The 21,185-nt window shown below is 41.3% G+C and overlaps 1 protein-coding gene across 1 annotated transcript; it reads right to left on the reverse strand.

The window, feature by feature from the left end:
- Nucleotides 1-723: 723 nt before the first annotated feature.
- vwc2l (von Willebrand factor C domain containing 2 like) lies at nucleotides 724-20,962 on the reverse strand (the record flags this gene model as incomplete). The annotated part of the gene is made up of 4 exons (XM_084544927.1): nucleotides 724-875; nucleotides 6,727-6,856; nucleotides 14,628-14,726; nucleotides 20,549-20,962. 4 exons carry the CDS (start codon nucleotides 20,960-20,962, stop codon nucleotides 724-726), a joined length of 795 nt encoding a protein of 264 aa, XP_084401053.1.
- Nucleotides 20,963-21,185: the final 223 nt, after the last annotated feature.

Genomic DNA, 21,185 nt, shown 5'->3' on the forward strand with positions numbered 1-21,185 from the left:
CATAGTACCAATGTATCCTACCTGTGCTGCTACTATATAGAAATGCTATCATGACTCAAAACCAGCGTATGTTTATTCATAAAATCAGGCTTTTGGGAGTCCATAGCAGTTTATGAATGATGACGGTATCATCATGTGTTAGTGGTGAGCATCTGCCATAGCAATAAAAAGACTGAAGACCACACATTTACGTGTTATGTGCACCTTGTAAACAAGCTCTTAGAGTGAAGTCGTGAAACTCCTTTGCCGTGCTTTCGCCGAAGTCAATCCTTGTATGACCCAAAAAGAAAACAAAGGCGCTGTTAAGTGTGCTTACGGTTTGTTTTTCCTGCTGTTGGAATTTTACAACACTTGCGTGATTGTGACAGACACGTACAACAAGCTGTTTGATGACATACATACAGAAATTAACATGAGCAATTCAACATTGCCAATGGTTAGGAAAGAGTTCAAGGAGCTTAGAAACATTTTGTGTGAGAGCAGCAAGTCAACTTCTGAAAATATAGGACAATTAAAACTGGAGGGTGGAAACATCCATGAGACTGATTCTGTCTTCTTCTCACTGGCTAAATTTTCATTTGTGTGAAGCTTGTGAGAGCGTCTCTTCGACTCTATGCTGTCTCAAGTTTTTAAGGAATTGTGCTCCTGCCCTGTCAATCATACAAAATGGCGCAGTAGGCAGAGCCTTGCCTGAGCTTTTCCACCATCCCCGGTGGAGTCTCTCTATGACAACGACTGGCCATTGAGGCACTCCCGCCGGTAGCACTGCGCCGGTTTCCACCAGTCTCCGTTGTGGCAGCGGCAGATGGTGCAGTCGTCCACCTTTACGTCAATTCCGGCTGGGATGATCGTTGTTCCAGCAAAGCAATTTGGACCTGCCGCATGGGAAGGGAGGGAAGGGGGAGAGAGAGACAGGAAAGAAGGAATGAGAACGACAAGAAATGGATGTATCTCTCCCGAGAGCTTCTCTTTGCAAAGGGGTGGTGGAGTGATGCAGAGAGCTGCAGGGAGTTAGGCGAGTCAGAGCAGTCGTACAGATCTTTTCACGGGCATGCACCGATGGGCTTGTTTTTGCAACACTAAAGCGCTTTTGTTAGTCTCCCCTTCTCCCTCGACATGGAGCGCTTTGCATCCTAATGCGCCGCGAGCAGAGAAGCCTGCCAGGCGCTGGCTTGGCAGTGCAGAGGCTGGAGTACAGAGAGACGGAGGAAGAGAGAGAAAGCTGCTTTGAGAGGCAGCAGGGAGGATGGTGTTAATCACTTCGGTCTGTGTGAAAAGGCCACAGAACTCCTTAGCAATTCCTTACACTGTTTCTTTCCATACACGTGCATACACACGCAAACCAACTGACTTCCAAACCAACTCATTAATTCTGACATCTGATTTATCCTTAAAGCACTGCATGATTTACTTGGATATCTTTTTGTTGATAGGCTAAACTGTGTTTTATGCCCTAGGAGCATCTCATACATGTGTATTTGATACCAGCAGACAGAGAAACAGATTAGCCTGTGAACATTTTAGCATCTGTTTTCCAGGGAGCCAAAAGTGCTGTTACCTTTGTGAGAAAGCAGCGCAGTTACTAGTAAATACCAGTTGAAATGATTACACCTAATTTGTTTCCCTGTGCCTCTGGGAGGTTTGAGGCAGTGTATCTCTTGCTCTACCTCTTGGTACAGAAGATGCAAGGAAATCACACTAGTTTTAATCATTTAAATGAAGCAATCAGCAGCTCAATTGCTGTGACGGTGACTTTGGATTGCTCTCAGTATTCAGCTCTGTAAAACCTGCCACTTTCAAGACTCCTCTACGAGTAGTCATAAAAACTCATATGTCCCATAACTCTTGAAGACACAGTAGCGTTCATGGCTAATATTCATGGACATCTTAGTGTCCCAGTGATTTTGATTTAGTGGGGGCTAACTCAATGCTAGGATCGTAAATGTGAAACTGTATCAACCTTAAAAGCTATACAGCCATATGCATATCTACTGAATTACTTTAGTTTTAGTTTTTCACAAAAAAAAAAACTCAGTTTCAAGATCCCATTAATGTGCATACTGGCTCATTGTCTCACTGTCATGACACTTGAACACAACTTATAGGCAGTTTATGCTTCTTCTTTGATGCTGTAGCACAAACCCTACGCAGACCCTGTAGCCTGACGTGCACTCCCTGGAAATGTAACAACGTGTCTCAACCTAGTATATACGGTCAATGGTCTCAGCGACACAGACCACAAGAGCTGTGATTGGTCCACTTGGTAGTAGTGTGTTTCCGCTTTAGTATTTCCAGCTGCTGCAATCAATCGAATCGATTGTTTTGGATCAATAAAGATGGAACACATCGAGGAGAGGTTAACTGAGGAGGATCGGAGATGCAAACATTTGTACGACTCGTCTTTGGTGAAATTTCGTCCAAAGTTTCAGTCGCCATTGTTGAAATGAAGCAGGAAGTAGAAACAAAAATAAACCCGACTGGCAAAAAAAGACACAACACTGACTAGCGTTTGGGTGGTGTTTTTACAGAGTGAGCCAGACTGATGAGCGAACAAGTATAAATGGCTCATACCGGCATAGGCTATATCAGTAGGTTATGTCGTCTAGTCCCACAGTACACCTAGGCTTGTTAAAGTTTTAGAGTAAGGTGTAGGTAATTCACAGCAGTTGATTAAGGTTCGGTGAGAATCATGATCTTGGTTAAAAAATACGGTGCACAATGATTTTTATTTCTGTGTTTAACCAAGAACATAACTTTTACCTTATCTTAACTAAGTGTTTTAATAACCTAAGGAAAGGCAAATAGGCCTATCCGACAGCTGCTTTTTCTTTAGACTTTTAAGTGGTTTGGTTCAATTTCCTGCAGGGCCTAAGATTCAAAATTAGGTGCAGGAGCATAAATATCCATGTGACACTGACAAAAGGAGCTGCTGGCTACCTGGTATCCCCATGCTTTGCCTCAGCTTAGATGAGTCATTATTTGGACCTGATAAAAGCCCTTTGATCTGAGCTTAGAGGAGACATTGAGAACGCTTGCCAAGTCTTAACTCTCATTGATCCGCCTCTGGACAGCTGGCACAGGTTACAGGACAAACTCAGTAGAGGTGGATGAGGGAAGAGGGTGACCGCTGCTACTGCCAAGTATGATTGTTTACGGCCAGATAGATTTTGGGGACACAAGGACACAGATTCCTGACACACAGTGAAGGACGTGTGGTCACTCGTCCAAGCTTGTGACCAATTCACAGCCAATAAAATGTTGTCAAGCCAGAAGATCCTGTGTCAAAACCTTCTCAACAAATCATACTTTCTCTGACTACAACCCACGTTGTGAATGCATATTAGGACTCATTACTAACTACTGCTTGTTCACAGAATAGGCCTAACTGAATATGTTACTTAACTGTAACCAGCTCTATGGCACTGCTACTGCATGATATGTCGGTTAAAAAACCAAAATGACAGCCTTCAGACAGATAAGACATGGCAGATCTATAAGTGGTTTAATCCTATTATACTGAGGAAATGCAGGCAATTTTCAGACTACTTCTCATTATCATTTACTTTGAGATTATATAATTGCATACCCCCTGATGAATTTACAGTATATAATTCATGATAAAGATTAGAGCTGAATCAGTTGGACTCAATGAATGTGGAGCTCAGAGATAAGCACTCCCACTGGCTGACTATTCTATTGTGCTGCCTTCTGCTCTCTGTTGGTGTTTTCAGGGAGAAACACCAAGAATGATACAGGCTGAAAAGCTACATCTTAATAATGGAAAGCTTTGACAAAAGCTTGGCAGACATAGGCATTGATTTGTTGATTGCTTCACCAGACATCAAGGTCATAACCAGGCTACACTTTGATCAAAACTTTTTTTAAGGTGTCAAAATGTAGTCATTCACTTTGTTAAACATGTTCAGCGTTGAATCACATTTAGCCTCATTTCATCCAGGTGTATTTTAGCATCCAGATCATTAAACTGGTGATTAATTAGAGGTAATTAGTCGAAACATTCCTCACTTACATTTCGGCTATTAGCAGTTGGGTCAGCCCTTGACAATTCTTAATTGGTTTTAAAAATTAAGCAACCCTAAAACATTTCTGAATGGGTTTAACCTGACTTTTCAGCTTTCCTGGACTGGTGCAAAGGCCGTGTGGAGATCCAGTTAAACCTCCCTCAAAGTGGTTTGTCTGCAGAGGTGGCAGCCCCTTCAACAATTACGTCCTGATTTGTAAAATTACATAAGGAAGCATATATAACAAACCTAATTTCTTATAGTAAAATATATTCAGGCATATATAACATATATTCTTATTGTGCTTTTGGCAAGTTTCAGGCAGTTCTTACCTTAAACATTTGTTTTTGGCATGCAAGAGAGACTTGAACACAGCATGAATTCAAACTTGCACAGAATAAGTCCTCTAGACTGCTGCAGTGATAAAAGATTAACTGAGCCTATTATTATTAGTGACACGATCAAAGCTTTTACAAATGGTTTCCTTGCAAACGAGACAACATATCCATTTTTGAAAAGCCAAACTGCAATATCATAAAACTGGTCCCCTCCTAGTCCTCATTTCATACCACCAAATTTTCTCTCAGTCACTCAAAGGTCCACTGTATCATCCATTGATAAACTTGACAATATGAGCAGTCCCCTTGTGAGGATAACTGCAATAATCAAATCAGAGGCTTTTGTGCAGGGCAACACTCACACACGTGTATAATTCAGCTTTTACTTTAGGGAAAATCGATAGGGATGACCGTTCAAGTGCTTCTAAAGGTTGTAACATTTGTGACCTTAACATCTATCGACCTATTGCAAACCTGTCCTGTCTGTCTAAAGTCCTAGAAACATTTGTCGGCCCGCAACTACATGCCAACCTGGAGGGCAATAGTGTCCTCCAACTGCCGAACTATATCCAGGCTGGTGCGTCCTTCAGCCACATCAAGACCACATCATATGACCCATTAACCTCACAGCACAATAACGGCTACAACTGAGATGGTGGATTGGTAACTCATTTGATTCTTTGCTGCACTCTTTGTAGCTTTAAAGAACGATTTCAGATCAGGCGATCATAACAATTTGTTAAATAAGCTGCTTTCTGTGGCTTTAATGTTTCAGCTTACCACTGGTGCAAATCATGTCTTCCCCTGTTCAAACTGCTGTTACCAATGGGTTCAAATCAACTCTCGAGACCACTGATAAGAATGTCCCTCAAGGACAAGCATTAGCCTCACTGCTACTGTCTGTCCATATTAATTCTCTAAATCAGCCCTGTAATGAAATGAAACTATACAGTACGCCGATGATGCCATCTGCTATGTCATAGGCCCTACGGCAAATCAGGCTTTCTCAAAAATTTGGTGTTTTCCTGACTTTAACTTGTTCTAAGCTCCAGGTAGATAAAATGAGTAGAATACTTAATTGATCTTTGTTGGGCTGTGTACTACAACTTCGGTTATAGCTGCATGCACTACAGTTACCCCTTTTTGTCTTTGGCTGAGTGCAATGTTTTGTTTTTTTATTTCAACATCTTTCAACTGTACACCCACACATATATTTGAAAGCAACACTTGTAGCAGGTGAAGTACTATAAAGTACAGACAAATATCTGTCTCCCACTGATGACATTTAGATGTCTTCTTTTCACAGTCCCGTGTCCCTTGGCCAAAAACGAGAGCTGAACAGCATTCCTTCATTGTCCTCTCCCCACAGCCCTTAGCCATCCACTCCCATAGAGATTTATCTGGCTGCCAGAGCCTGACCAGGCACCCTTGGGGAACCTACAAACAGCAGGCCTACCCTGAAATGCCAAGGGTGTCACTGTGTCCTGTCAGCCTGGATTAGTTCTCTCCTAGCAGCTTTGCAGCCTTGTTACTGTGGGTGTTTTTGTATGTGTGTGTGTATGTGTGTTGAAGTAACAGAAACCGAGCAGCGGTGATAAAAGAAAAAAAGAAGAGGAAGTGTGAAAGAAAATGTGGGTAGTTATGGTGAAATGGCCATTTAGCATCTGCCTCAGACTAAATTGCTCAGTTTACATTTATAGGTCAGCTGCTGGGTGAAAGAAAATAATATTTCAAGAGATGTTGTTTGTTTTGTTTTTTACATGTCTTGTTTCAGTCTTCATATTAAGAAGACGTTGTGAGAGTACAGTTGATGACAAAGTATTTTGTAAAGTGAACGCAATGTCGTGTTTAGACCATGAATTACCCAAAGTTGCTGTTTGCACCTCCAGCCAGGTTCACATTGCAATTGTGCAGTAACTGTACTTTACTCATAATACACCATCTGTCCCTCAGGATTGGTGCTGGCGAAGGGAAATCTCCCACCTCGCCTTGTAAATAGTCAATGAACCATTGGAATCCTATAATTCTAATTTAGGGATTGGCTGTGTGTGACAAGGGCGTCGGGGCACTGGGAGATAAAAGGCTCTCTGAGGGCCCATTAGTCCCTCCTACCATGCCTTTAATCAATGGGCTAATGTTTACTCTGCTTAGTGTGTCATTTATAATTAAAACTAGTACTGCTCATTAGTGGTCCAAAGGGCCCAAGGTAATAATTTTAATTCATAAAACATCAATTACATCCTCATCTTCCAAAGGCACGGCCATCAAATGGTGATACCACAGATAAACTTGCTATCGTTGGTTTAATGAAAATTTAATGACTTCTAAGGAATGTGCTTCGAATTCCAGAGGAGATGAGTGTTTACCGTTTTTGCAGATGGGGCAGCACTGCTCCGGCTCGTACACAGGGTTGACACACTCCGGGACGGCACAGTCGGACACCACACAGTGCACCTCATTATTTGGTTCGCAGCGGCACCATTCACAAGGTGACGGCTGTGGGAAGAGAGAGAGGCATTCTGGGTTAGATGATTCAGTAAAGTTTCACCTTAATATGTATGTGTGTGTATAAAACATGATTATTAGTTAGAAACCATTCGCTCCTGTACGCAAAGTATCAGTTTTCAAACAGATTCCAAATAAAAAAAAAAATAATAAAAATCCTCTCTTCAAAGCATCTCATGCTGTGTTGGTATACAAAGAAATGGATTTCTAAATTATTCACATCCCTAGTTTTATTATGGTACTTGCTTCCTAACAAACCCAGTCCATAGCTGATGAATAAAATCTCTTGAAATAACTAATAAGGGAGTCTATAAAGTGGTGTTCATGGTGTTTAGTATTTTGCTGCACTCTGCTTCGGGCTACCTCAGGAAACTGTTGAGAGGCTTATCTAGCCACCTCTGCAACATGTAAATCAGAGCCATACTGCTCTCTGTGCTGCTGCCTCTTACTTGACTGTATCTTTTCAAAGTCTCTTGACCGGAAAATGAACTGTAATGCAATTACATGGAGTGGAAAAATACAAACTGTTTCCAAATCACCAAAGGTCAGCTGTTCATCATATTAGATTTCCTTTCTGCTCATCACAGTAAACAGCCTTTTGAGGGCCTCTCTGCACTGAGCCTGCTCTTTCAGTGACTTAGTACTCTGTGCCAACCTGAGAAGGTACAAATGCCTCATATTTGATAACCCCTCTTGCTACTTGCACTGATCAGGCATAACATTATGACAGGAGAAGAAAATAACATCCACCATCTTGTGGCAATACAGTGTTACAGAACAATGTTCTGTTGGGAAACTTTTGGACCTGGCATTCATGTGGATGTTATTTAGACATGTTCCGCCCACCTAGACCAGAACAGGCACCCCGGCCCCATAGTATTGATGGTAGCAGCCATAGGACCCAAAGGCCCCCACTAACAACATTCTGTTGCCAGACACCACAAGACAGGATCAGAATTTCAGAACTGTTTTAAAGGCACAAGGGAGACCTACACAATACTAGGAAGGTGGTCGTATTGTTATGATTGATCCGTGTATTTGGTAGGTAGGCTTTGCTACGTATAGAACAGCACATGCATCCAATGTAAACGTATCCATTTAAAGGATATGAAGCAGTCAATATTTTAATCAGTTCATATTCAAAACCAACTACTTTGTGAGCAAATTTCAGAAAGATACTTCTTTATCAAACATCACTGGAGTATGTAATACTGGTCTGAACTAATTCAGGTGTGTGTGTGGGGGGGGGGGTGGTACTGCCTGGATGTGTCCAAAGGTCTACAGGCGTCTCTAAAGCTCACTAATTAACACTTTATAGCTTGTTTGTTTAGTTGCTAGGTAACAAATAGAGACACCAGGGAAGGAGCCCATACAATGGAAATGTGACATTGTTACAGTGTTCTTTATTGTGTTTCGTTGAACCAAACATGGCTGAAAGATGGATTTTGTTTATTTCCAAAACAGTTCAATGATTCCTTTAAATACTGCACTTTGGAATTATTGGGTCCAGCATTATTGTTACAGCAACATCAGCTCCGTAGTTCATAATCCAGTTTTGCGCAGATATAAGGGAAGGAGCTGTGGTAAATACTAGATGATTCAATGTGACTTTTATCAGCCCGTTTTGCCAGGATGCATTAAGTGACACAAAATAGCAAGTGCTCGGGCTTGTTGTTTTATTGAAATGTATGGCATGCACTGCAACTAGACACTGGATCTGAGAGACATTAAGAGATGCAGGGAAAGACTAAAAATGAAGCGATTGTGGCAGTACTTCCTGAATTATGTAGAGAGCGATCTCAAAATAGATGTTGGACATTTAACTGTATTCAAAATTTCACCTTCTATTATTTCACTGTTTCTTTGCATCACATACACTTTCTCTGATATGTGTATATAAGAAAAACGCCCTGTGGGATGAACATTTACGTATAGATGATATACAGCTACGGCAATGCAATTAAACTTCTGTCTACTTAATTACATGTTGTCATCTACGTCTGGCACCACACATAATGGTGTGAACACTCATTTATCCTATATGTGCAATAAAGGCAAAAAATGTAAAGCATACATGGTAACTTCTTCTAAAGTCTGAAAGACAACCTTAAACCCTGACACATTACACTGTGAAGAGTAATTAAATATTTAAAGCTTATGTAATCTTGTAGCCCATCAAATTTCTGGTCTGAGTGAAAATGAAAATACACTTTAAAATGACAGTGGCTGCAGAAGAAACCCAGGTTATATAACTGTATAAGTACAATGTGTCTCATCAGGTAATTAAAACAACAGCAGTTTGGAATAATGAGCTGTATGCCTTGTGTTTATTACCGTGGTTCAGTGGAGATCCAAATCCACATGTTTACAAGTAATACACACTGACGTTCTAAAGGGTGCTTCATAAATATGACTCACAATATGAAGCCATCAAACTAAAGTGATCACACTAAAGCCAAGCCAGGGGAAAAAAAGAAAACAACAAAACACACAGTTCATGACTTTGAAACAAAAATCTCGAGACATGAAACGGGGATTAAATCGAACAAAACTGAAATGTAAAGATCAAACTGAGGCTCAATATTTGTGGGCAGAGGCAGGCACCAGAGAAAAAACTAAAAGTAAAAACAACTATAAACAAAGCAGACAAAAAAAAAAAAACTTTTGGCATTGTGCTGCGGATGCCGTTGGCTACAGCACACTGCCAAGTGTTGGGCTACAAACAGGCTATGAGCTCAGACTCCGATGAAAGTAGAGGCAAACTGCTCGGTTTGTTGCATTGTTCTGCTTGTATTCATAACTACAGTATAGTGGGTTCCAGACTTATGTAAGTACTGCACATTTCTTCATCAAGTAATGAAATTTAAAATAGCCTAAAATCTCAATGGCATAACACAACTTTGCAGTGCCAAGTGCAATGTCTGGTAAGCCAAAAACCATGTAAATAATGTACATTTGTAAGATACATTAAAGCCTCTGGTATACAAAGATTGGCGGGGTTCCCCGTCTGCTTATGATATCAGGTCTGTTTTATTGTTGGCTTGTGCCCATATTTCTCCCTTTCATTATTTGTCGTTATCCTGCTCCTTGGCGCACCTGTATTTAAAGCCAGCGGGGGATGAGCATGTCTTTCCTATTCCACCAGCACTGCCACATGTTGCTCTTTTATTTCTTTGTTGAGTTGGGAGTTACAGACCATCCAGGTGTCAGTTTTAGCTTCACTGGCTTACCTGACTGACTCAAGTTTCGGGAAAAAGCCCGCATCTGACAGCCAGGGCTTTCATCTTTCTGATTCTTTCAGTAGCTGATTTAGTATTACTAAAAGAGTTTAACACTGCTGCTGTGTGGCACCTTAAATGTGAAGAGTTTTCTTGCGCCATGGTTTGATTTAGGGGCCGGAACGCATGTCGGGGCTTGTTAGATCATTTGTTTCACTGATGGCTTGTTAGCATCGTTTTCTGTATCTTATTTTACTCCTGATAGTCTTGAGCCTACATCTCTATCACAAAAAAAAAAGTCCTCTGATCTCTACCAGTCGGAGACGGAGATGCTCTGCCTATTGCTTAAAGTGAAGAAACTTGAGTTGAACTCTGTAAAATGAAAGAAGTAACTAAAAGAGAAGCACTTCATTTGAGGGAGCCAAGCACTCATACTACTGACAACAGTCCATGGTCAAAATTATTAGTTTAATTTGAATTGCAGTGCAATATACAGGTTTATTTGCCGAGCAGATCCATTTGAGTGGCCGGAGATCAGAAAAGTATGTCATAATTTAGTGTTATGAGTGTGATACCTTTGTCCTGTATGGTACCCTTTCTCTATTGCAGATTGAATGCAGTAGTTAATCCTGTGCTGTAGCCAGAGGCAGTTCAGAGTGGAGACAATGCACTCAAAAGTAATTTCATAGTTCTGTGTTGTCTGGCAAGTGTACACCATTTCATACCTTAAGCTCACCTTGTAAAACATCATTTCAATGTTAGAGCACCTTTGATGAAGCTACCAGCCTGAAAACGAGCTTGACCATATCCAGACTAGTCTGGAGGGATGAGTTTTCACTGTGGCACAATAACACCTTATCTAGGTTTCCCAACAATTTCATGCCGTGTAAGCCTCCTCATCTTAAGATAGATCGCGGCCGGTAGGTAAAAAAAGAAAAACTGAAAACAAAAGTCTAGCAAGATAACCTGAAACACTGTATTGTTACTCTCATACATTATTACTGCTGGAAAAAAAAGAATGGAACAGAGTGCGTAGGCGCAGAAAGAAGAATGTGCTAGGTTGGTACAGATGTGAGATTGGATGGCCGTGGAGAATATTACCTGAACTAATCCGGGAAATCAGAAAGCCACGTATTGCTAAAAGCAAAAAAAGGAATATGGAAAAAAAAATAAAAAATTAAAAAATATGACGGGTTAACAACATCTATCCATCCATTATGTATAACTGTCTATATCCTGTAGAGGGACTGGAGCCTATCCCAGCTGGCATTGGGCGAGAGGCAGAGTACACCCTGGAGAGGTCACCATTCCATCATGGCGCTAACACAGAGAGACGAAAATCATTCACACTCACATGCCAATTTAGAACCACCAGTTCATCTAACATGTTTTTAGACGGATCACTCGGAAAAGAACCCAAACAAGCACCACCATATTAGCCTAGAATCTAGACGCGCCCCTAGCGGCAGCAAATTACATTTGCTTCCAGGGGCAGTCTAGTTACTCTCCGTTGACTTGAGATTTCGAAAAATCCAAGATGGACCGGACCAATCACGAGTCGGTGGGCGGGCTTGACATGATGACTACTGACCTGCGACCATAAGTTCCGTGAATTACGCGTGAATTCCCCATCCTGCTAGAACTACCAGAGCGATGGCTGCTGCTAGCGAACAATTTTCTTTCGAATCGGCTTTGGCCGCCACTCTGAAAGACTTGAAGTTAAGTTTTTCTTCTTTCAAGGAACTCTCTTTTCCGTCGCTCTGACTACGTCACCTTCTTCGTTGCTCTGATTGGTTGTAGCGCTATCCTCAGGGTTGGGTCAGATTACTTTGAAATGTAATCGATTACTGATTACAGATTACATGGCAAATTTTGTAATCAGTAACGTAATCTATTGGATTACCCAAAACATGTAACGTAATCTGATTACTTTAGGATTACTTTTTACACAACTTGTACAAGACATACACAATCTTATTTTCCTCTGTCTTTAATTCAAAGTTGTGGCGATGTTGCCAAGTACTGAATGTATTTTTGCCGACTGGAACAGGTCTATTCCCAGATAGCAAGAGGCTGGCGGACCACCGTCAACCCACTGGGGATAGACCTGGCAGTCCGCTGGAGTTTTGCTCATCGGTTCACTGGCGGTCCGCGAGCGAGTTGTCGTCAAATGCCCCAATATTTTGTCACTATTGGTCTAAAACCTTTTTCATTTATTCAGTTATACTTCATCCATCACTTTAATAACATTTCATGTATTTTCTTAATATTCATGATAAGTTAAATTTCAAGAGATGGTGGTCCAACGGTGGACCACAAGTGGCATGCCACCAGCGGTCTGCTATCTGCCAATCTGATTTTGCTATCTGGGTTGGTTGACGTTGACGGTTCCTCCATCTTGGGTTTTGATTTGAACCTTTTTCTTGTCAAGAAACTACACAGGCAAATGGATGATAATGACATCTAGTGAACAAACAAATGGGCTGCTTGTCAAATGAAAACACTGGCTAGGCTATCATAAAAAAGTTGCATTGTTTGCATGATAAAATGTAATCAGGTAATCCCCAACAATGTAACTGTAATCTAATTTCGCATTTTTGTACTGTAGTCTGGGCTGATTACAGTTACTTGATTTTTGTAATCTGATTACGTAATCTAGATTACATGTAATCAGTTACTACCCAACCCTGGCTATCCTATTGCGTGGAGTTTGAAAGACAACCGTTTATCCCACCCCTCCGGCTGAGCCCTGTCTATGGAGAGTGCCCAGACCCTACATTTAATGTGGGTCTGGCTCGTCAGGCTACCACCATATAACATTCCTTAACAAACTAATTACTAGCCGGTCTCAGGTGGTCAGTTATGTACTGTATCAATATAAAAAAACATAAATGTGACCAAAAACAAAAGTAGGATTTCTTTCTAGGTCAAATTATTGTCAAACTGATAAAAAAAAATTAAAACAGACTCCTTCAAAGGTACCTCTTCATCCATATTAATGTACAGACCTGGCTGTGAAAGACACTAGTGTTCATTCACTGTCACAACTGGCCTTTAAAAATAAATAATTTCAAAGGCAAAGTGGCATTTCTCTATAGGTTAATCTGCCAGATTGGCTTGTAAAGATGCCCAGGTAGAAAGCTGCCAGTGCAGACACTTCATAGGAAGAACTACATTAAAAATGCAATTTGAAAAGAAAAACTACTTCAGTGCACCTATGACACATTGCAAAGAATCCTTCGGCATACTCAGCGGCACCGGGTGCTTTCAGTGCGTCCTTTTGTGTGAGGTCTACCGTGAAGAGGATCAGTCATGCCTTAGCCCAGACTCACAAAAGAAAATGGAGCACTAGAACCGAATTTAGACGTGCTGCCAGATGTTTTGGTGAAGAAAAGGCTCCTGTTGTTCCCATCTTATTGGCTGGGTATTAGAGGGAATCGGCTGTCATGCTTTTCATTCCCACACTGAGACAAATGGAGACAGGGCAGGGAAGCAATGAATAGTCAAATAACCTTCAGCGGGGAAAATTGTAATGCGAAATACTTTCAGGCTGGACAACAGGGTCACAGAAAACTCGCCCATGCGGTTAATAGGAGCGACAGGACTGAGTTGACAGTCAAAGTGCATGCTGCCGTTGTCCATGTCAAAACAATATTTCACCAGTGGTCAGAGAGTACAGAGAAGGTAGAGGCAAGACTTGGATGAGAGGAGTTGGTTGCTTAAGAAACTCACCAATACTGCAAGTGCAATTAAGTTTGAAAATTCTTTGTGTCCAAACGATTTGCAGTTAACAATTTCTTCTAACTGGGAACATTGTTGCTTCTGGCAAATTGGATAGAAAATCCTTTTTTTAAAAACGCTTTTTAGAGATAGGAAAATCAATCTGAGCAATCATTTTTACAGCTTGCTTTCTCTCTTAGGTACGTTGAAAAGCAGAGTCACTAACTACTGTTGTCTGCGATGTGTGGGCAGCTCAGCATGTGTGTGTGAGCGCATGCTGTTTTAAATTCATTGTTATGATCGTCTGTGCGTGTGCCTTTCACAGTACATTTCTATAACTTCAGCACGTTGATGTCTGCAAAGACCTTTGCTGTATTGACAGGACAATTAAAAGGTATGAAAAACAAAGTAATTACAAGAATCTTGCGTAATCTTTATGGATTTCATGTGCAAAGTTACCTGTTTACGATATTTCCTCAACATTTAAACTTTACTCAGTAGCAGTCCTTAACTCCACTGCTGTGTTTTGACTGGCACATCTGTCACGGGGATTGAAGTACAGGGGACGAGAAGTTAAGCATTAAGGCTGCATGTTTTAACTGTTGGATTACTCACAAATGAATTTACTAACATTACTTGTCTAACATGAGAACTTATTCAAGATAGATTTGATGGCTGAATTATAGGAAATATTGGAGCCCTCCCACCTTTTTCAACTCTGCATCCCTTCCTAGGGGGGAGGGATTGCAGGAAGCATGGGCGGGATTGTTCACATTTGAGTTCACATCCCAGCCCTAGCCTGAAGATCTGGGATCTGAACTCACCCTATAGCTCCTGGTTCTTGATTGCAGCTGCGCTGAGGCCAGAGGCGCACCGGCAGCCATGCTGGGCGGACTGGTCCCTTCCTCATCTGATGGGAAACCCTGTAGGTGAAACACCTACTATGGTTGAGTGGCATGACTCACTCACAGGGCAACAAAACAAAATGGTGGAAAATAGCCTTGATGAGTGTCTGTGATGGTTCTAAGTCATCCAGGTCACGGTATAGTCAAGAAAAGAACCTTAAATGAGGGCAACTGGACTTGTAGAGTTTCATGAAGACAATCCACCACTCATCCAAGTAGTTCTTCAGTTCTATAAGTCTGGCAAGGAGTTTGGGTTTGGGTTTTAAAAGGAACATCTGTGGGTGTTGTCTTACTGAAACTCACATGACTAAATGGTTGTCACAAACCCTAGTCATGTGAGCTGTTGATTGCAGATGTTCTTAGTAGAACCCAAACTCCCCACCAGTCTTTTAAACCTGAAGAAGCTATTTGGGTGAGTGGTGAAATGTCTTTATGAAAGCCCAGTTGCTCTTTTTCAGCTTGTTATTTTGAACATTTTTGATAAATTTACAGTATGTGAGCATCAAATTCTATGTTTCCAAAAGTAAATACTCTTAAGTGGACCGATTGAAAAGGGAATTTATTCATGCGGTTGCTAATGCATGAGTTGTAACAGCATTAGATTCAGCAAATGACAGCTACAGTCATCGGCTTTGTGTTAAATGAAAGTCCAATACTACTTACATGATAATTACTGCATGCTCTACTTACACGCCACTTAATGACTGACCAACATAATAATGGGATTTTCAGCATAACTAAATTTAGGAAGGTATTAATGTATGCCATGTTCATCCTATACAACACTTCTTCCTAAACATCCCAGCTAGACAGGAGCTCGAAACAGGCTACATCTCTCCTGTTACCTTTCTGAAATGCTGTGTCTGGGTTTCTTCTCCATCATCTCCTACTGAATATAAATGCAAACGTCTGCACAATGCAACACAATCACCGCAAAGGAAATGCCAATGAGGCCCACACCAAAGGTTAACCTGTCGGAATCTCTAAACAGGGGTCCGCATCGCAGATTCTGACGGCCTTTGATTTCCTTGAACACTGCAGGGTTCCGAGGCTTTCATGTCCTCACTTAAGAGACTCAACCTTCACCATTTAGACTAAGACATTTTGGCTAATGTCGTGTTCTCAGATGAGGGACGGTGCTCACGCTGCACCACTTATCTATCTGTTCTATCACTTTCACTGGGAATGTCAATAAAAAAATATATGCTTTTCTTCTTAAACTACGTCGAAATGGCCTTTCTCCCCCAGGCCCTCCACTCAAGGTTAGCACGAGGGTGAGCTACACTATTGATGGACTTGAGCTCACATCAAATTGCGAAGCTTATGCACTCACAGCAGCCCTTACAAAATCTGTGAGCTTGCATCTCAATGTAGGAGTGAGCTTGATTCTGTCTGACGCGCAAACGCACCAATCAGTACAGATTAAGTGCATAGGTTTTTAAAGGGCTGATCCCACACAGAACCTATTAATGGAAACATTACATAACTTTCAGCCTGATGTGGCAATGCATAAAGTAGAGTTCGAACTAACATTTGTTTTAACCCCTTGTCGCCCGATGTGCCGCAAATTCGCAACGCACTGTTTCCGCTCAGACTACAGCCGAAATAACGCATGTAATCCTCCAATGTTGGTTTGTGCACATTCAAAAAATTCCCTAGGAACCTTTCACAAGCACTAGTTTCTTGTAGGACCGGTCGGAATGGTAAACAAAAACACAAATAACTAATTTCTTTATATAATTGAAAAATCAATTCAGGCGTCAAAGAGTTAAACATTTCCTTAATTAAAAAAAAAAAAAAAAAAGAATGATTTCATATAAACACTGTCAAAAATAACCACATTCATTTTCCAGTGCTTTGGGGAACATTTTCCAATTGCTTTTTGTCTATTTATCAGTTCAAATCTCAACATCATTTAATTCATAAAAAAATATATATATCATGTAAAAATAACACATGGACTAATGGAAATATTTCGAATTTTTGCTTCTTTAAATCTTAACTGATTAACTACATACCTTAAGTGTTAACTGATTTCTATAATGACTGAGAAATGGGTTAATTAACTGTTTCATAGCGCTAACATAACAATCTCAAATGAATCGTTAATAATTGGAAGCCCCAGTACGATGCCTCTCTGCAGCCCAGTGAAACTAAACTGCAGCTCAACAGGTTTAATATGAATGCATTTAATATGGACAAATGCAAGCCCCTGATTTTATTTCCCCTCCCTGTCTTTTTTTTTTTTTTTTCCTCCTTATGATCTCTCAAGAATTGCATTTCCACAGATAAAGTGTAGCAGAATACTTAATAATGACACCTCTGTACCTTCGTATTTGGGTTAACTCACTGTGTAGCCCCCTGCCTGCTTCAATTTGTTTCACTGACATGACATGCTAATATTCACAGGTGCACAATGTTCCGACATCTCCCAGAGGTTTCTTTGCTTTACCTTGAGTCACGAAAGAACGAAGCTAAAGCAAACCTACAGGTTACAAGACATGTAGAGTGACTTGAAACACACTGCTTGCTCATTCAGGTTGTGTTTGTAAAGAGTTCCCTTGCTCTTATCATAAATACTATTACCACTATAGGCTCTCTCCTAATGAAATGGACCTAAGAGAGATAAAAAAAAAAAAGTAGGTGCCCTAATATTCAATAAGCTGCTTGCATTAGCGACTTAAGGATTTCTTTTATGGGATGGCAGTTCTTTACTTTAAGTGCCCCAGGCAGCACTTATTATGCAACTTATTCATGTCAGTCAAAACTGCATAGAGGATTTCAATAGAAATCTTAATGTTGGTCCGTTTTCATTCTTTTTTTTTTCCACTGTATATAAAGATGGATGAACTTTCCGTGCATTCACACGTAGGTTTCCTGAAGAGCTATTTTGAATCTCTTTGCATTGACTCCAGCCATCGCCATCTTTGCCTTGTCTGACTCCGCCTTATTCCTGGCTAATCCAAAAATAGGCTGGAGCTGAAGCTTGGGTGAAGCTGAGGCAGGCGAGTTACTTTGAGGTCAGTCATCGGTCACGCTGAGCAGCCAGAGCCTTAATTGAGTATGCATGACTTCAGTCTGGTCATCTAATTTAGACAGGTTAGTTATATAAAAGTCACTGCTGAACAATTGTCATGAATAAGCAACAGAGACCCAAACTGTTTTTTTGCAGGGTGTACTTTTCTGTAATCTTAAGAACTGACGCTTTTGGCCCTTCTGCTTTGGCTTCATTTATAACCCATAGAGGTTACAACAGCAATTTGCGTCAACTATTCTGCGTTTTAAGAGTGCAAACAGGTATTATTAGTGTCTATCTCCAACACAGACCGTCTTGGTCCATGTCCCTTGACACTACTAGTAGTCAGCCTTTTTGTATTTGAACTATAAGTGTTATTGATGGGTTATTGGAGAGAATACAAACTAAGTCCAGCCATTTTCTTACAAACGCTTTTACTTCTAAATAGCCACAGTGCCCTTAGTCATGTATCTCTGACAGCAAAGAAAAAATACCTTTGACAGATCAAAAGAGGTTTATATGAAATAACATGATCAGACTGATGTCTGGACTTTGTACAAATGTATAAAGATTCAACTAGCATGATGATGAGTAACTGTTGACAAAACGAGTCTATTGTCTGTAAAAAATAAAAAATAAAAAAAAAAACAAAAAAAAGTTTTTAAAGAATTTACTTATCGGTGCACTAAAAGCTTTGAGTGTGTGAATCAGAGGTTTTCTGAATGGATTTGACATTGCACATTGCTGAAGCTCTGGTATTTCTATAGCAATTACCAATACTGCAGAACACTCTGTTCAACAATGTTAGCTGTTCTTGAAGATACTTTGGAATGGTTTGTTTCAAGTATTCATTTAGCTCTGAAGTGCCCCTTGCCTTGCAATTTCTGCTTCCCTCGTCATGGTCACTTGCTTTGGACATGTGTAATATCAGATTGGCTGCATAAAAGAGACAGTTTAATATCCTGCTATAACTTAATATGATCAATTTTCTAAACCAGAAAACGTAGTGGCTAGGTTTAGAATAATGTTTTTTCTAATGTTTTCTATTTTATATGCAGGATTCCTACATCTAACCTTGTGTCACAACACATGATCATTAAATCCAGAAAGGAACAAGAGTCTCAAATCAAACTCAAGTCCAGAAGGCTCTTAATTTAGATCACTACTGTAGAGCCCTGTGGTTTTTTCCAGTCGAGGCTTGTAGCACTTGGCTGACACGACTGTAACGGATGCACTAATCCTAACTGGTCCCTGATATATGCGCACAGACATGAACAAATTCCATGATTAACCATTAAGCTATACTCTGTTTAGGCCACATTGTGTCACATTATATTTCAATCACTTACAGCCTCAATCCACCAGTGATGAATTTGAATGAGGTTGTGTTCCTTGTGGGCTGCAACAGTTTAAACACAGACTGTATTTGTCATGCTTCCAGTGTCATTTATAATCAGGCAATACTGTCATGCTTTATAACTGCTGCTGAGATGCTGGTGTGATGGGTATCGAGACCTTTTTTCTCAATAGGAAACTGATTTGTGGACACTGAGTCATCTTCGGCAAATCCAGAATAGTAAAATACGGCTATAGCATCTGTCAGTTTAGTAATGCTGGCTGAGTGTTCAGTTGATGAGGCAGGGAGGAGGGGATGACATCACTCTGGGAAGCAGCCATCTTGGTGCCCTTGGCCAATAAACACATTTTGATGATACTTTTACAGTATGCCAAGGGGCTAATCTGAACCCCAACACAAAGCCTCAATGATCCTCAAGCTAATTCACAAACTCTGGCTGCTGCTGTGTCACATTTCACCATGGTAAACTGTAGATATATTCAAAGATGATCCCTGTCAACAAGTTGCAAGACCAAGAAAAACAGTGCGTGTGTGGGAGTTTTTTTTTTTTTTATCTACTGTGGATTCTACTGGCCTTTGTTGCTATGAGACACCAGCAAAGTGACACCACTGTGATGTTAGATATTATGTTGGCTATATACCTACACCGATCAGGCGTAACATTATGACCACCTTCCTAATATTGTGTAGGTCTCCCTTGTGACTCCAAAAAAATTGTGACTCATCAGAGAATGGACATGGGCCTTCTGAGGGTGTCCTGTGGTGTCTGGCAACAGAATGTTGTTAGTGGGGGCCTTTGGGTCCTATGGGTTGAGGGTAGGGGTCTCTGTGGATCATCCCAAAGATACTTGGCCTAGAATTTGGAGGCCAGGTCACCTTGCGCTGTTTTTCGTGTTTATTGGGTTGTTCCTAAACTGTTTTTGTGTGTGTGCCTGTGTCAGGCTGCACATCCTGCTGGGGATGGCGGCTGCCATCAAGGAGTGTCATTTCTATGGGGTGGGGGTTCCTGGTCTGGTCTAGGTGGGTGGTACATGTCTATATAACATCAACACGAATGCCGGGTCCAAAAGTTTCCCAGCAGAACATTGAATTGTCACAAGATGGTCAATGTTATTCACTTCTCCTCTCAGTGGTTTTAATGTTGTGGCTGATCGGTGCATCTTGACCATGTCTTTGGACAATAAATAAGTGAATAGCTCAGATCGCCATGTCATGGTTGCGTTACAGGCATCTAGACTGACAAGACGGGACCAGTTCATGAGCATCTGTTGGGAATCATCTTCCCACATAACAAGTAGAACTACTTAGGCTGAAAATAGTATGTTAACAATTTCTTAATGTTCCTTAGAAAAGCAACGTGCATACTGGCAATCCAGTCCAAATGTTTGTATTTTTGGAAATGGACGCGCCTGAATCAAATGAAAAACGTGTAAGACATAGTGTACATGAAGACTGGACCTGTCTTACCTTGAATTCTTCCAGAATTTTATACGTTTTCCCCCGATACTCGCAAAAGTTTTTAACCTCTTTGCACTCGGGGCAGCATCCATTGTGTTCTACTTTGGTGCACTTCGGGTGCAGTTTCGGGCACTCGGGCTGGTCGCACACGGGCCCGTCCTCCGTGCACACGCACGGACAGTTCGAGTGTCCCGGGTAGAAGCGCTCCCCGAGTTTGTAGACGAAGCCACTGTCATCCACGCACCCTTTCCCCCGGTAGTCGTCGAAGACGATGTTCTCGCCGGCGGTCCTCTCCGCCTCGTCCGCGGCGTAATCCTCAGGGTTACCCACCGTGGCCGGAGACACGGCGCTCAGGGCCAGCAGGAGGACGAAGGCGGCCGAGAGGAGAGGGCCCATCCTTCGCCGCGGCGTTGACGTCCACATTCAACACGGCTATGTGGATGTCATCCCTAGGCTCCCGGTATCCTCTCCGGATCCGTCCTGCCCCTCGTTATCACCATCATCAACACGTTAGGAAATGGGCTGCAGTGGGGGGAGAAAAAAAAATCAGAGATGACATGATGCATCTGCTGCTGCTGTTGTGCACATCCTCGTGAACCAACCTCACCTTTCGACACTTTATATTTTTGCTCAGGCCTGTCTGTAT

Source organism: Chelon labrosus (assembly GCF_963514085.1).
Source record: "Chelon labrosus genome assembly, chromosome: 5".
Taxonomy (NCBI): domain Eukaryota; kingdom Metazoa; phylum Chordata; class Actinopteri; order Mugiliformes; family Mugilidae; genus Chelon; species Chelon labrosus.